Here is a 14882-nt window from a genome sequence, read left to right as displayed (position 1 = left end):
CCTGATCTGTTTCACCTGTCTTTGTGATTGTCTCCACCCCCCTCCAGGTGTCACCCATCATCCCCATTATCCCCTGTGTATGTATACCTGTGTTCTCTGTTTGTCTGTTGCCAGTTCGTCTTGTTTGTTCCAGTCAAACAGCGTTTTGTGTCTCAGCTCCTGCTTTTTCCAGTCTCTCTTTTCTCACCCTCCTGGTTTTGACCCTTGCCTGTCCTGACTCTGAGCCAACCTGCCTGACCACTCTGCCTGCCCCTGACACTGAGCCTGCCTGCAGACCTGTACCTTTGCCCCCCTCTGGATTACCGACCTCTGCCTTACCCTGACCCTGTGCCTGCCTGCCGCCCGGTACCGTTGCCCCACCTCTGGTTTACAGACCCCTGCCTTCCCTGACCTGTCTATTGCCTGCCCCTGTTGGAATATTAAACTATTGTTTATTTGATGTGGTCTGCATCTGGGTCTTACCTTTATACCTGAGGCGATTAGCAATCTAATGGCTAACTTACTAACTAAAATTAGAATAATGAAGAATTACTGTAACCAATAACCATTTTTATATATATGTATATATTTTTTAATTGAACCTTTATCTCACTAGGCAAGTCAGTTAAGAACAACTTCTTATTTACAATGACGGCCTACCAAAAGGCAAAAGGCCTCCTGCGGGGACAGGGGCCTGGGATTAAAAATAAAATAAATAAAATATAAATATAGGACAAAACACACATCACAACAAGAGAGGCAACACAACACTACATAAAGAGAGATCTAAGATAACAACATAGCAATGCAGCAACACATGACAACACAGCATGGTAGCAACACAACATGACAACAACATGGTAGCAACACAACATGGTAGCAGCACAAAACATGGTACAAACATTATTGGGCACAGACATCAGCACAGAGCAAGGGCAAGAAGGTAGAGACAACAATACATCACACAAAGCAGCCACAACTGTCAGTAAGTGTCCATGATTGAGTCTTTGAATAAAGAGATTGAGATAAAACTGTCCAGTTTGAGTGTTAGGGCATAGAATTAATATAACATAACATTTTATCTTAATTTGTTGCCACAATTTCAATTCTGTCTTGCAGGCATCCGTATGGGCAGCCTGGGCCTGTTCTTTCAGTGTGCTACCTCAACCGTCTTCTCCCTGCTCATGAGCCGACTGGTTCGCCATTTTGGCTCGCGCCGGGTCTACCTGAGCAGCATGGTGAGCTTCACCATCTCTGCCCTGGTCATTTGTATGTCCAAGAGCGTGGTCCTGGTCAGCCTGATGTCAGCTCTGACAGGCTTTGCCTATGCCACGCTGCAGACGCTGCCCTACACCCTCACATGTCACTACCACAAGGATATGGAGGTAAGGACTGAAAGACACACTTACATACAGGACTCTGCACTGTGAAGAGTGTATATGGGTCTTTCTATAAATTAGGGAACCAGTGAGGATTTCTTACAATTAACAGCTTGTTACAGCTGTTGATAAGTCACTGATAATGCCTTTTTCCTGTTATTACATTGAAATAAGGGGGGTCATAGCTATATTCAATCAAATTAACAAGTTTATATTTTACCCTTTATCATTGTTGGTGTCTTGACAGATTTGCCCAAAATCATGTGACATAAAACATAACTTTTCTGTTCTTGCATTTATGGCAATGTAAGTTGTTCTTATATACAGTGCCTTGCGAAAGTATTCGGCCCCCTTGAACTTTGCGACCTTTTGCCACATTTCAGGCTTCAAACATAAAGATATAAAACTGTATTTTTTCGGTGAAGAATCAACAACAAGTGGGACACAATCATGAAGTGGAACGACATTTATTGGATATTTCAAACTTTTTTAACAAATCAAAAACTGAAAAATTGGGCGTGCAAAATTATTCAGCCCCTTTACTTTCAGTGCAGCAAACTCTCTCCAGAAGTTCAGTGAGGATCTCTGAATGATCTCTGAATGAGATATAAACTCTGGAGAGAGTTTTATATCTTTCTGTTTGAAGCCTGAAATGTGGCAAAAGGTCGCAAATTTCAAGGGGGCCGAATACTTTCGCAAGGCACTGTATGTTAAGCATTAGTCAGTTAAATTAGACATTGAACTTGAACCCTGTAAGAATCCTGGATCGAGCTGTCGGAACATGCAGTGTAAGTACAGGTACATTTAGGGTCTCCTTATGTTACTGGTGAAAACAGTATTCATGGGCACACAAATTCCAAATAATGTATGCATTGCAAAATCGAATGCTTCTAATCGATAAAGAGTCACCTTACCTTGATAGTTAACACCTAAATTGATATTGTTATTAACGTGGTTCTTCAATAATTATGCACAATACTTGTTGGATGAGCATTTGGTGTCCAGCTGATTAGTTATGCCGTGATATTTTCACACATAATCTGATCCAGGAAGGAATTTTACGAATGACAGTCAAGTGAGGAACAGCTGTTGTGATAGCACATGCCATGCAACAGCTCAAGTGCTGGAAAAAGAAATGCAAGGAATGTCCAGAATATTTTGGTGCCTCGTTCATTTCACCGGTGAAGACCGTTGTGCCTGGATCCAGTGTTGGATCTAATATCCCTAGCGAATTGATGTTGATCATCTGTTGTTGTCTGCTTGATTTCCAGCAGGGTCTCCTTAGATTTAAGAGAAAGAATCAAGGTAATGAGTTCATGTTTTAATGTGTTTTTGTGCCTCGGATTGGACATAGTCTACAATTGTGTGCAACACCCAACACTCTTCTATAAATGATTTAAGATATAATGAAAACAAATTACATATACTAGTGGGTTTATTCACAATATAACCTGGTAAATAAATAACATGACAAAAGCATTTTGTTTTCCATTTAGACCTGCAATTTTAAAGAATATACAAGGGACTTGAAGTAGCTTACTTGAACTGGGAGCTCAGAAATTCAAGTACTGGAATCAGCCTACCTTGAAAATCAGACATGTCCTCAATTTGGTACGTGAAAAGTTATTGTAGCCAATTTATGTTTTCCTGCTCCCTTAAAAAATGTTGTGAGAGATGCCGCCACTCGTTTATTTCCCTCCACTTCAATTGAAAGGTGTTGCGCTACTCTGTTGCTGTAAAACCACATGTGGTTATTATGAGGACGACATCTAATCTTGGCTTTCCATACAAATCCTTCCATTAGAAAAGGAACCTGTTTTTTGGTCACTTTCTCATTACTTAAACAGTGATGGTGAGATGAACGCTAAAGCTATTCATTACTTTGTGGGACTCTGTCTGCCCAAAAATCACCATTCATGGATCCAGTCTATTCAAATCAGGAATTGTCCTAATTATTCACACATATTTTAGAATGTAGTAATACTTTGAATATCAATGCATTGGCAAGGCCTAAAATATAAATTATTCTGCAAGGCGTAATGACCACTTTTTTGCATGCTATTTGGGGGGATGAGTGGTTCTACAGTGGGGCAAAAAAGTATTTAGTCAGCCACCAATTGTGCAAGTTCTCCCACTTAAAAAGATGAGAGGCCTGTAATTTTCATCATAGGTACACTTCAACTATGACAGACAAAATGAGAAAAAAAATCCAGAAAATCACATTGTAGGATTTTTAATGAATTTATATGAATTATGGTGTAATAAGTATTTGGTCAATAACAAAAGTTTAAGTCAATACATTGTTATATACCCTTTGTTGGCAATGACAGAGGTCAAATGTTTTCTGTAAGTCTTCACAAGGTTTTCACACACTGTTGCTGGTATTTTTGCCCATTCCTCCATGCAGATATCCTCTAGAGCAGTGATGTTTTGGGGCTGTTGCTGGGCAACACGGACTTTCAACTCCCTTCAAAAATTTTCTATGGGGTTGAGATCTGGAGACTGGCTAGGCCACTCCAGGACCTTGAAATGCTTCTTACGAAGCCACTCCTTCGTTGCCCGGGCGGTGTGTTTGGGATCATTGTCATGCTGAAAGGCCCAGCCACGTTTCATCTTCAATGCCCTTGCTGATGGAAGGAGGTTTTCACTCAAAATCTCACGATACATGGCCCCATTTATTCTTTCCTTTACACGGATCAGTAGTCCTGGTCCCTTTGCAGAAAAACAGCCCCAAAGCATGATGTTTCCACCCCCATGCTTCACAGTAGGTATGGTGTTCTTTGGATGCAATTCAGCATTCTTTGTCCTCCAAACACGACGAGTTGAGTTTTTACCAAAAAGTTCTATTTTGGTTTCATCTGACCATATGACATTCTCCCAATCTTCTTCTGGATCATCCAAATGCTCTCTAGCAAACTTCAGACGGGCCTGGACATGTACTGGCTTAAGCAGGGGGACACGTCTGGCACTGCAGGATTTAAGTCCCTGGCCGCGTAGTGTGTTACTGATGGTAGGTTTTGTTACTTTGGTCCCAACTCTCTGCAGGTCATTCACCAGGTCCCCCCGTGTGGTTCTGGGATTTTTGCTCACCATTCTTGTGATCATTTTGACCCCACGGGGTGAGATCTTGCGTGGAGCCCCAGATCGAGGGAGATTATCAGTGGTCTTGTATGTCTTCCATTTCCTAATAATTGCTCCCACAGTTGATTTCTTCAAACCAAGCTGCTTACCTATTGCAGATTCAGTCTTCCCAGCCTGGTGCAGGTCTACAATTTCGTTTCTGGTGTCCTTTGACAGCTCTTCGGTCTTGGCCATAATGGAGTTTGGAGTGTGACCGTTTGAGGTTGTGGACAGGTGTCTTTTATACTGATAACAAGTTCAAACAAGTGCCATTAATACAGGTAACGAGTGGAGGACAGAGGAGAATCTTAAAGAAGAATTTACAGGTCTGTGAGAGCCAGAAATCTTGCTTGTTTGTAGGTGACCAAATACTTATTTTCCACCATAATTTGCAAATAAATTCATAAAAAATCCTACAATGTGATTTTCTGAATTTTTTTCCTAATTTTGTCTGTCATAGTTGAAGTGTACCTATGGTGAAAATTACAGGCCTCTCATCTTTTTAAGTGGGAGAACTTGCACAATTGGTGGCTGACTAAATACTTTTTTGCCTCACTGTATATTAGACCCTGCATGTACAATTATATAACTTTGAGATCCTTGAAAATTACAATGAAGTGCTTGAAAAAGTCCCTGAAAGTCCTTGAATTTGACTTGCCAATGTTTGTATGAACCCTAATGAAAGGATGTATAGTCCCAGACGTATGTTGTTGTGTAGGTGGAGTCATGAACTGGCTCGAAGTTTGTAACAAAAAAAGGGAGACAATGTAGAGATAAGGAATAACAATATATTAATTAATTAACTAATATATTAATTAACTGAACTAAATACAATTAACAATGGTGTGTGTGTAGTCAGTAGTGTAAGTGAGTGGTTGCGTGCATAAATGTGATAATGAGGGGTATTGAAAAGGTGCCAAAGCAAACAAAACAGCCACAACCAAAATCTAACAGTGTCTGCATGGAGAGATTCTCCTCAATGAATGGGGAAGAGGTGTATTTATCCCGGAACACAGCCGAGCCCAAGTGTCCAATTTCACTGACAAGCCTCCCAGCTCTACCCACTGACATCCTCTTAAGGAAAACAAGAGCAAAGAGAGAGAATTTGGCAGACAGAGTGGGAGGGTCATCACCCCCCCCCCCCTCCATAAAACTGGGGACCAACAAGGATCTCGGAACATCATGCCAGTCACAAACAAAATATTGACCTGGATCCTAATAGAAGACCCAGCCTGCGTCCCAAATGACGCAGCCTGCGTCTCAAATGACGCAGCCTGCGTCTCAAATCCATGGGGGCACATGTTCAAACTTTCACTTGCCCCAACCAACCTCGTCCTCCCCAGACCTCAGCAACCGTTACGCACAGGAAGCAACCTTTAAGAGGAAAGAAGAAAATGAGACCAGAAGGGAACAGACAGGGGCGATAGAACAGGACAACACAAAACAGTGGTCAGTCACGTGGACATTCAGGAACAGGGCGCACAAGAGAGCAACGACATTGTCAATCCCCCTGATGTGCCGCACATCCAGATGGTTTTTATTTTTTTACAAGCATTCCATCTCATTATCCTCTGGTTAGGACACATCATGGACCTCAAGGTGAGAGGGTTATGGTCGGTGTAGACCACAATAGGTACTACTCCCCGACATACACCTCAGTGTTGTAGCGCCCATATGTGTGCTAGTACTTCTTTTTCCATGACCGAGTAGTTCAACTGATAATGGTTAAACTTTTTGGAAAAGAAACTAATAGGTCTCAACACCAGACACATCTGCACCTGCCCCCACATGACTAACATCCACCAGCAAAGTAAATGAAAAATCCACACAAGGAGCAGCCAGCACTGGAGTTGAGGTAAGCAACCTCTTTGCATCTTCAAAAGCTTGTTGACAACAAGACCAGACGTAAACAGCCTTAGCGTTCAGCAAATCTGTCAAGGGAATGACCACAGTAGAGAAGTCCCTACAAAAACTACGGTAATAAACAATCATTCCCAAGAAAAGCACCAGTTCCTTTTTAGGAGTCGGTGGTGGAAAAGCATCAATAGCTACTACCTTAGCCCAAACAGGACGCACTTCATCCTGCTCAACCACCTTTCCAAGGTATGTAACGGTCACCTGAGCAAACTCACATTTAGCCAGATTGCTCGTGAGGCGACCAGCAGCTAGGTGGTCAAACAAGGCTTGAATACGGGACAGATGTTCCTCCCAAGTATCTATATATCACTACATCGTCCAGATAAACAGAGCACCTGGCCAGACTGGAGACAACCTGTCAGGATTTGGCCAGGGTTGTTCCGGTTTTTGGTCACTAGATGCCCCCATTGTGCCTTTTGACCTTTTCTTTTCCCTTGATCCACATTATTATTTGCACCTGTGCCTCGTTTCCCCTGATTGTATTTAAACCCTTTGTTTTCCTCAGTCCTTTGCTCTGTGTTTGTATGTTAGCACCCAGCCCTAGTTCTCTGTGAACTCTTGTTGATCCCGGTGGACTCTCTTGTGGAATTCTGTTTTTTGTTCTTGTTTGTTTGTTTTTGAGTATTTTTTGAGGCTTTTTGTGCTATACCTTCCACCTTGTGGATTTACCTTTTTGTCTTGGAGGATTACCTTTGTTCTTGTGGAATTCCTTTTGAGGTTGTGGAGTTACATGTTTTCCTGAAGAACTTCACTTTTTACTTCATTAAATACACCGTCTCAAGTACTGCTGTGTCTGCCTCATCTTCTGGGTTCTGCCAACTATTCGTGGCTCAGTTGGTTAAGTGACTGTTTCTCACTCCGGAGACCCGGGTTCGTAACCGGGTCCTGACACAACCCTGTTCATAAGTCGCTGAAAAGTGGCAGGTATTCTACACAGGCCGATACTCATAACCGAATGCGAGTACAGACAAGAGGGTGTAATAAAGGTAGAGATTTCACATGCCCTACTCGTCAGTGGCACCTGCCAATAGCCCTTTAACAGGTCAAATATGCTCACAAACTTAGCTGATCAACGCAGTCCTCCATCCGAGGAAGAGGAAATGAATCTGGCTTAGTGACACTGTTTACCTTACGGTAGTCCGTACAAAATCTGTTTGTCCCATCCAGTTTACTGACCAAGATACAGGGAGAAGCCCAACTGGAGAAAGCTCTGCTATATCTCTCCAGCATGTACCTGACCTCAGCATCCAGACAATGCTGTTTCTCTGAAGAAACTCTATAGAACCTCTAATGAATGGAGTCAGCATCCAACGTCAATATCGTGTTCTATTAAGTTTGTAGGTGTATAAGAAAACAAACCTGGAAATCTCAGAATCAGACCGACCATTTCTTCCCGCCCATCAACAGGTAGATGACTGAGAAGGCTGTCTAAAACATCCAGTGTCTGATTTTTAAAAATCTACCCTGCAGTATGCAATCATCGGGACCAGGAACATCTTCCTCCCCATGCACGGACCTAGCATGAGAAGAACCCAGCGAAATAACGGTTTCGGACAAAATGACAGGTTCTACCGTCCTCTGTAGACTCCCCCTGTTCAGCCTCAGAGGAACATGCATAATAGAGATAACAGATTCACATGGCACAGTTGGTGTGCTTTTGTCCGTTCTGGAGTGGCAACTAGATAGTTTTGCTCAGTGCACTGGCGCACAACCATATATGAACCTTGAAACTTAGCTTGAAAAGGAGAACCAACAATTGGCAGCAGAGCAAGAACCTGGTCACCTGGACTAAAGTGACGAGGCTCAGTTCGCCGATCAAATATGCCCTTCCTCCTCTCCTGTGAAGATGATTGCTTTTCTTTAGCCATCTCACCAGCGGCGTACAGGCGTCGCCGGAAATTACACATAAAATAACAGGGACTGAGGGGCTCGGGAGACAGTGATTCCAAACAGTGAGGAACTGAGTCAAAGCTTTTAGCACAGACTTAGTTGTGATAGACCGGAGGGGATGGGCAGCATAGTGGTCTGACATCACAGTGAACAGGTAACTACTACCGTTTTTAGAGCGAGGCAGAGGACCAACAGTCAATAATCAGATACTCAAAAGGTTGGCTGAGTAAAGGAATAGAAAACAGTGGTACCTGCTTAATAGCTTGACCAGTTATTTTTTAAACATTTTATACCTTTATTTAACTAGGCAAGTCAGTTAAGAACAAATTCTTATTTTCAATGATGGTCTAGGAACAGTGGGTTAACTGCCCGTTCAGGGGCAGAACGACAGATTTGTACCTTGTCAGCTCAGGGGTTTGAACTGGAAACCTTCCGTTTACTAGTCCAATGCTCTAACCACTAGGCTACCCTGCCGCCCTTTAATTGACAGGTGTAACAAGTTTTGATGAACTCAGAAACATTCCCTCTTTAACCTAGGCCAAAGAAATGTCTTAATATGCGATTGTAGGTTTTTCTCACACCCATATGTCCAGCAACGTCGTTGTGGGAAGTTGTCAACACCAACTCACGAAGCTTAACTGGTACAACAACCTGACTAATAGCCTCCCACAAAACTACCACCATGACCCACTTTCTCATCAGGACATCTTCTTGGAGAAAATAGCCATGGGCGACACCTCCCAACTGTTCCACAGGCACAATTTGGTAACGCAACTCTTCTAATGTGGGGTCAACCCGTTGCTCCTTGATTATATCGGAGCGGGGTACAGATAATGGGATAACAAGGAAAGTAGTGACAGATTTCTTTGTGCCATTCTTGTTAGCCGGCACAGTGACCAGGTTGCCACGGCTCATAGAACACGTCAAACGCAGAGAACACTTCTGAGAAACTCTGCGCACTCATCAGGAATCCCTACAAATGACAGCTTAGCGGAAATCACTAGAGATGGAAACACAACAGGTCATACACGCTCACTAGCCAAGTTACTCCCAAGGATAATATCAATACCCTCAATAGGCAACGAAGGACGCACCCCCACAACAACCTCACCTTTCACCAGTCCACAATCCAACATCAGTTTATGCAATGGAACTGACAGAGTTCAAACCTATTCCCCTAATTAAAACACTATTCCCCAAATAAGTCTCAGCAGAGAAGGGTAACAGACTCCAACACAAACGACTCAGAGGCACCTGTGTCTCTCAGGATCCTCACTGGCGCTAGGTCGTTACTTCTTAACAGACACAAAACCCTCCGTAATGAAAGCTAAATAGTCTGGGTCAATATGGACTTTCACATGCCCCTGGGCATGAGACAGTGTGTCAGGAGTGAACTGATGTGGGACAGGCACTGCTAACGCTGCAGGCTTAGATTTAACATAAGCGCAAGTACTGAATTTACCCTGAGCACTGAGAACCGGGCATGCATTTTTCTAATGACCTGAAACCTGACAGTGACACTTGACCAAAGTCAGCTTTACCACAGGAGTCAGGTTCAACCCCAGTTGAATTAAACTCTGCCCTTGCACCAGAGTATCTCGGTGAGCGAAGCCCAAATCTCGCTGAACGCCCCCACTCACTCCGAATACAGGGCTCTGCAAAGACACTTGAGTCAAAACACTCATCCACCAAAACCGCAGCTTCATCGACAGTCTTTACTTTTCATTCGTTAATGTACGTGGCTATACGATCATGGATTGTGTCCTGAAATGAATCAAATCACACAGCCGTTGGAAAGTCATAACTGCAGAGGCGGAACACCAGTGATTAAACTGTGAAGATAGATTCATGTTGAGTTTGTGAGTTGTCTATCATCCCTTCTTAAAGTTCTAAATCGTTGGCGGTAAGCCTCAGGAACCAATTCGTAAATCTATAACAGCCCTTTTAACCTCATCATAGCACTAAGAGCTGAATATGCTTCCTGCTCTTTACCATTCAACACACACTGCAACATTAAAGTGCTGTCAGAATCAGGCCAACTCTTAACGTCAGCAACACGCTCAAACAATGAAAATAATGTCTCAGGGTCCTTCTCATTAAATTTTGGCAACTAAGTTTCCAACCATATCAAATGTGTCCGGGGCACGACCGAAAGAGGAGCGACCCCGAGGTAAATATGGGTCACCTTCCCAGAGCACACTCTCCCCTGAGAGCTTTCCTTCCCTAACCAACTCTAGCCGCTCTTGTTGCAGCTTGATTTTAGCATGCTCCAAATCCTGTTTAAATTCCAATTCCTTTTCATACTCTAGCTGTAACAGAAACAGTTATTTCTGCTGTTCAAAAAGAAGACTACTAGGGCTAACAGATGGAGCATCTATTGTAACGAAACGGGGAGATGTCGAGTCCTCAGCAGAAGCTGCCCCCGTGGTAACGTCTATATCACTCTCCATCAGATTAGCCTTCAAGACCAACTTAACATTTTTTTTTAACGTTTATCACTAATTTCAACCTTGTAGTGTTCGGCCATCTTCAACAGCTCTTCTTTAGTACATAATTCTAATCGTTCCTCTGATGTAAAAAGAATGAACTCATGTACGTAAGACGCCATAGTCAAAAGTAAATACAAAAAAAGAAAATCTCGCTCTTCCCCTCTGCTGAGCACACCAGGCCACAACCAGAGAAATGACAATCACACTGGGCATCACAAGAGAGATGATATATGTGGAGCTTCCCCAATACCTAAAATAACTCAACCCTAGTCTTTGTGCGGATTTGCGGGAGGTAATTACGCACTGTAGCCCGCTGGCAAGGGAAGGGGGCACACTGGCAGAATCTCCTAAGCCACAGATGTGCTTTAAGCGTCAGCTATCTGAGCAGCTTACCGATCGCTGCAGCTGTACTCAGCCCATCTGTAAATAGCCCATCCAACTACCTACCTTATCCCCATATTGTTTTTAAATTAATTTTTTGCACACCAGTATCTCTACTTGCACATTATCATCTGCACATCTATCACTCCAATGTTAATTTGCTAAATTGTAATTACTTCACTACTATGGCCTATTTATTGCCTTACCTCCTCACGCCATTTGTACACACTGTAATAGACTTCTATTGTGTTATTGACTGTACATTTGTTTATTCCATGTGTAACGGTTGTTTGTGTCACACTGCTTTGCTTTATCTTGCCCAGGTCGCAGTTGTAGGCCAGTTGAGAACAAGTTCTCATTTACCTGGTTCATTTTTTTTTTTAAGTGCCCCCGAGACAACTGCTCAGTCCACAGACACCATAAAAATAACAAAACAAAGTAACCATGCCCAACATATTCCAAAGTGAAACACATCGCTAAGTCTAACAGGGGAAAAAGAAAGGCTATAGCTCCGGGTAGCAAGTTTCACTACCGTACCAAAATCTCCCACTGAGGTACACAGCTGACTGTACTCACCTCAGACCGATGTCCCAACAGCGAGTAGAGCAAGTGTCTCCAGCCTGGGCAGGGGCCTGGAAACTAACCAATGTACTCTCTCCAATGCAGCGCACAACCAACTATCCACCGCAGTGGCAAGTTTACCAAACAAAGGCAACCAACTCTGGGCACCAAACATTACAACTCAAAAAAGCTGTAACAAAAGATGCAAACAAAGCACCTACAGAGTTTAACATTAACTCCATTTTTTCTCCCAAACACAATACACATACTAGTAAGCCAAACGATACTAGTATTAGACCTTCATAATGCAACAAAGTGCTATAAACCAAAATGTCTAGGAACCAACCTTATGATCCCGGACAAGCCCCCACTTGCCATGAACCGGCTCGAAGTTCATGACAAAAAGAGAGACAATGTGGAGATGGGGAGTAACAAAATATATTTATTATCTGAAGTAAACTAAATACAATTAACAATGGTGTGTGTGTGTGTGTGTGTGTGTGTGTGTGTGTGTGTGTGTGTGTGTGTGTGTGTGTGTGTGTGTGTGTGTGTGTGTGTGTGTGTGTGTGTGTGTGTGTGTGTGTGTGTGTGTGTGTGTGTGTGTGTGTGTGTGTGTGTGTGTGTGTGTGTGTGTGTAGTCAGTAGTGTAAGTGAGTGGTTGCATGCATAATTGTGATAATGAGGGGTGTTGAAAGGTGCCAAAGCAAACAAATAAAATGGCTACAAACAAACAAACAAACAAACAAACAAACTCTAACAGTATGTCTACATGGAGAGAGTATCCTCAATGAATGGGGAAGAGGTGTATTTATCCCTGACCACACCTGAGCCCAGGTGTGTCCCATTTCGCTGACGACCCTCCCGGCTCCGCCCACCGACATCATATAAAGGAAAACAAGAGCAAAGAGAAAGAATTCGGCAGAGTGGGAGAGTCGTCACTGTGGAGTTATGGGCCAATTTGCATATATTCACTGTGCAACTGCATGAAAATAATTTTTATTTTTGTTTCAAATCATTTTGACATTTTTGGATCCCAATGTCACACATTGGCCCCATTATTTATAGAAAGACCCATATGGGATCATATTCTAACCCTGATACATTTCTGTTGACTCCTTTCGACGCTATAGGATTCAACAGCCATGTATCGGCTGAGTCAACAGCCATGTATCGGCTGAGTCAACAGCCATGTATCGGCTGAGTCAACAGCCATGTATCGGCTGAGTCAACAGCCATGTATCGGCTGAGTCAACAGCCATGTATCGGCTGAGTCAACAGCCATGTATCGGCTGAGTCAACAGCCATGTATCGGCTGAGTCAACAGCCATGTATCTTACTCATATTCCAATCCAAACAAACGCTCACATCTTGCGCATAATTTTTCTAGCTCTCTCCTGACACATATTCATATCTAGCCCTACACACACAAACTCCCTTGCACACACTGCCTAGGCCTAGACTGTATATTGAATGTACTTGTATCTCTCTGCATTTCAGGTATACATGCCAAATAAGAAAACCAAAAAGAATGGGATTGCGGTCAAGCGGGACTCGATCACTCATTTGACAGCCATGGACGAGGAGGGGGGGCTGACCCACAAACTGGGGGACACCAACGGGCATGCCATCTTCAGCCAGGAAGACTCAGACTACTACCCCCCTCCCCACGGCCAGAATGGATCATCCCTCAGCGCCACGGCCCCCGAGCAGGATGAACCGGAGGGCTACGAGAAGCGCGGTGTAGGGTTGGACTTTGCCATCCTGGACAGCACCTTCCTCCTCTCTCAGGTCTTTCCCACTCTTTTCATGGGCATGATTGTTCAGTTCACAAAGTCCGTCACTGCCTATATGGCCTCCTCCGCCATCTTCGGCATCATCGCCATTTATCTGGCCAACCAGATCATCTTTGACCAAAAGGACCTCAATAGCTGAAAAATTCAGTAACCAGGAGTGAAGGAATGCACGACTGCTTCCAGCATGCAACACTCCAGTGTCATCGCTGGCCGTTGCTATGGCTTTACCAACACATTGCAATGAGGCAGCCTGTCTGTACGTTTGTATGTATGTGTGCTGCAGAATTAAAAGAAAATGTAAACCTGTGACAATTGTTACCTCCAGAGATTACTGCAGGCAGTTACTATGGCTACAAGAGAGAGACTGGCTGGCATTAGCTGGTCTGTTGACACTGTCTGTATACTTAAGAGTGTTTCTCACCTTGTTCCCCTCAGTCACATAGAAGACCGCTCAGATAGGTCCCTTCACCTTCTCCTCAGGTACAACTAGCTACACAGCTTGATCAGACTCCATCAGACCTTAGACAACTGAAATTATGTATTACCATTTTACTCTCATCTATGTGTGAAGTGGTGGAGTTTGTCAATGCTATATCTTTAAAATAGTCTGCTTTTAGTCGAAGTCAACAGGAGATTATTGGTCAGTTCTCATGCAGACTGGCCGCGGGAGATAGGAACAAGTTAATCTGGAGAGCCCATTACCTGCCTGGGAAAGAATTTCTGTCTGTTTGTTGTTATCAGCCAAGTTGAAATATTGGGAATGTTAAGTGTCACTGGCCCCTAGTGTTGGATGTTTTTTGGGAATTAACGGGTTTATCATATATATTTTGTATATGAATACAGTACATATATGTATATCTCTATGGGAATTTATTATGCGACCTGTTTGGGAGAGGTCATCTCTGAGGTAATCTGTGTAACTGCATTGTTGTTAGGATGAAGTGGTTCAAAGCTTTCATTGGATTTTTTTCTCCCTCTTTTAAAGAAATATCAGACAGTGCCATATAGTGCCATTCATTACATAATATCTACTGCCATTATCATCCCATGTTCAACCTCATGACAATCTAGGAATGTAAAATGAGGTGAATTATCCAACACTTTAAAAATCCAGGTACACTTATTTTCGGAACTCAAATTAATATTCCAATGAGAAAAATAGCAAAAAGTCATATTAGCAACACTGCAGTGATACTGTGAACTGGGTTCCTGAAAATAGTTTTAGTATGATGACAGTTCTCTGTGTTCTGTTACATTTTTTATACTTTACTCTGTGTACCATAAGTGTGTGTGTGTGTGTGTGTGTGTGTGTGTGTGTGTGTGTGTGTGTGTGTGTGTGTGTGTGTGTGTGTGTGTGTGTGTGTGTGTGTGTG

The 14882-nt window shown here is 43.1% G+C and overlaps 1 protein-coding gene across 1 annotated transcript in view; it reads left to right on the top strand.

The window, feature by feature from the left end:
• Positions 1–14882, top strand: part of LOC124000611 (solute carrier family 45 member 3-like) — a 76582-nt gene extending 61700 nt beyond the window's left edge. Inside the window, exons 4-5 of the mRNA XM_046307158.1 lie at positions 1099–1364; positions 13214–14882. Coding sequence (XP_046163114.1) covers positions 1099–1364; positions 13214–13648 — 701 coding nt within the window. The 3' untranslated portion in view covers positions 13649–14882. The remainder of the gene's footprint in view (positions 1–1098; positions 1365–13213) is intronic.

The sequence above is a fragment of the Oncorhynchus gorbuscha genome, linkage group LG01 (genome assembly GCF_021184085.1).
Source record: "Oncorhynchus gorbuscha isolate QuinsamMale2020 ecotype Even-year linkage group LG01, OgorEven_v1.0, whole genome shotgun sequence".
NCBI classification, from domain to species: domain Eukaryota; kingdom Metazoa; phylum Chordata; class Actinopteri; order Salmoniformes; family Salmonidae; genus Oncorhynchus; species Oncorhynchus gorbuscha.
Note: the sequence above shows the minus strand (reverse complement) of the source record. Positions and strands in the feature narration are given on the sequence as shown.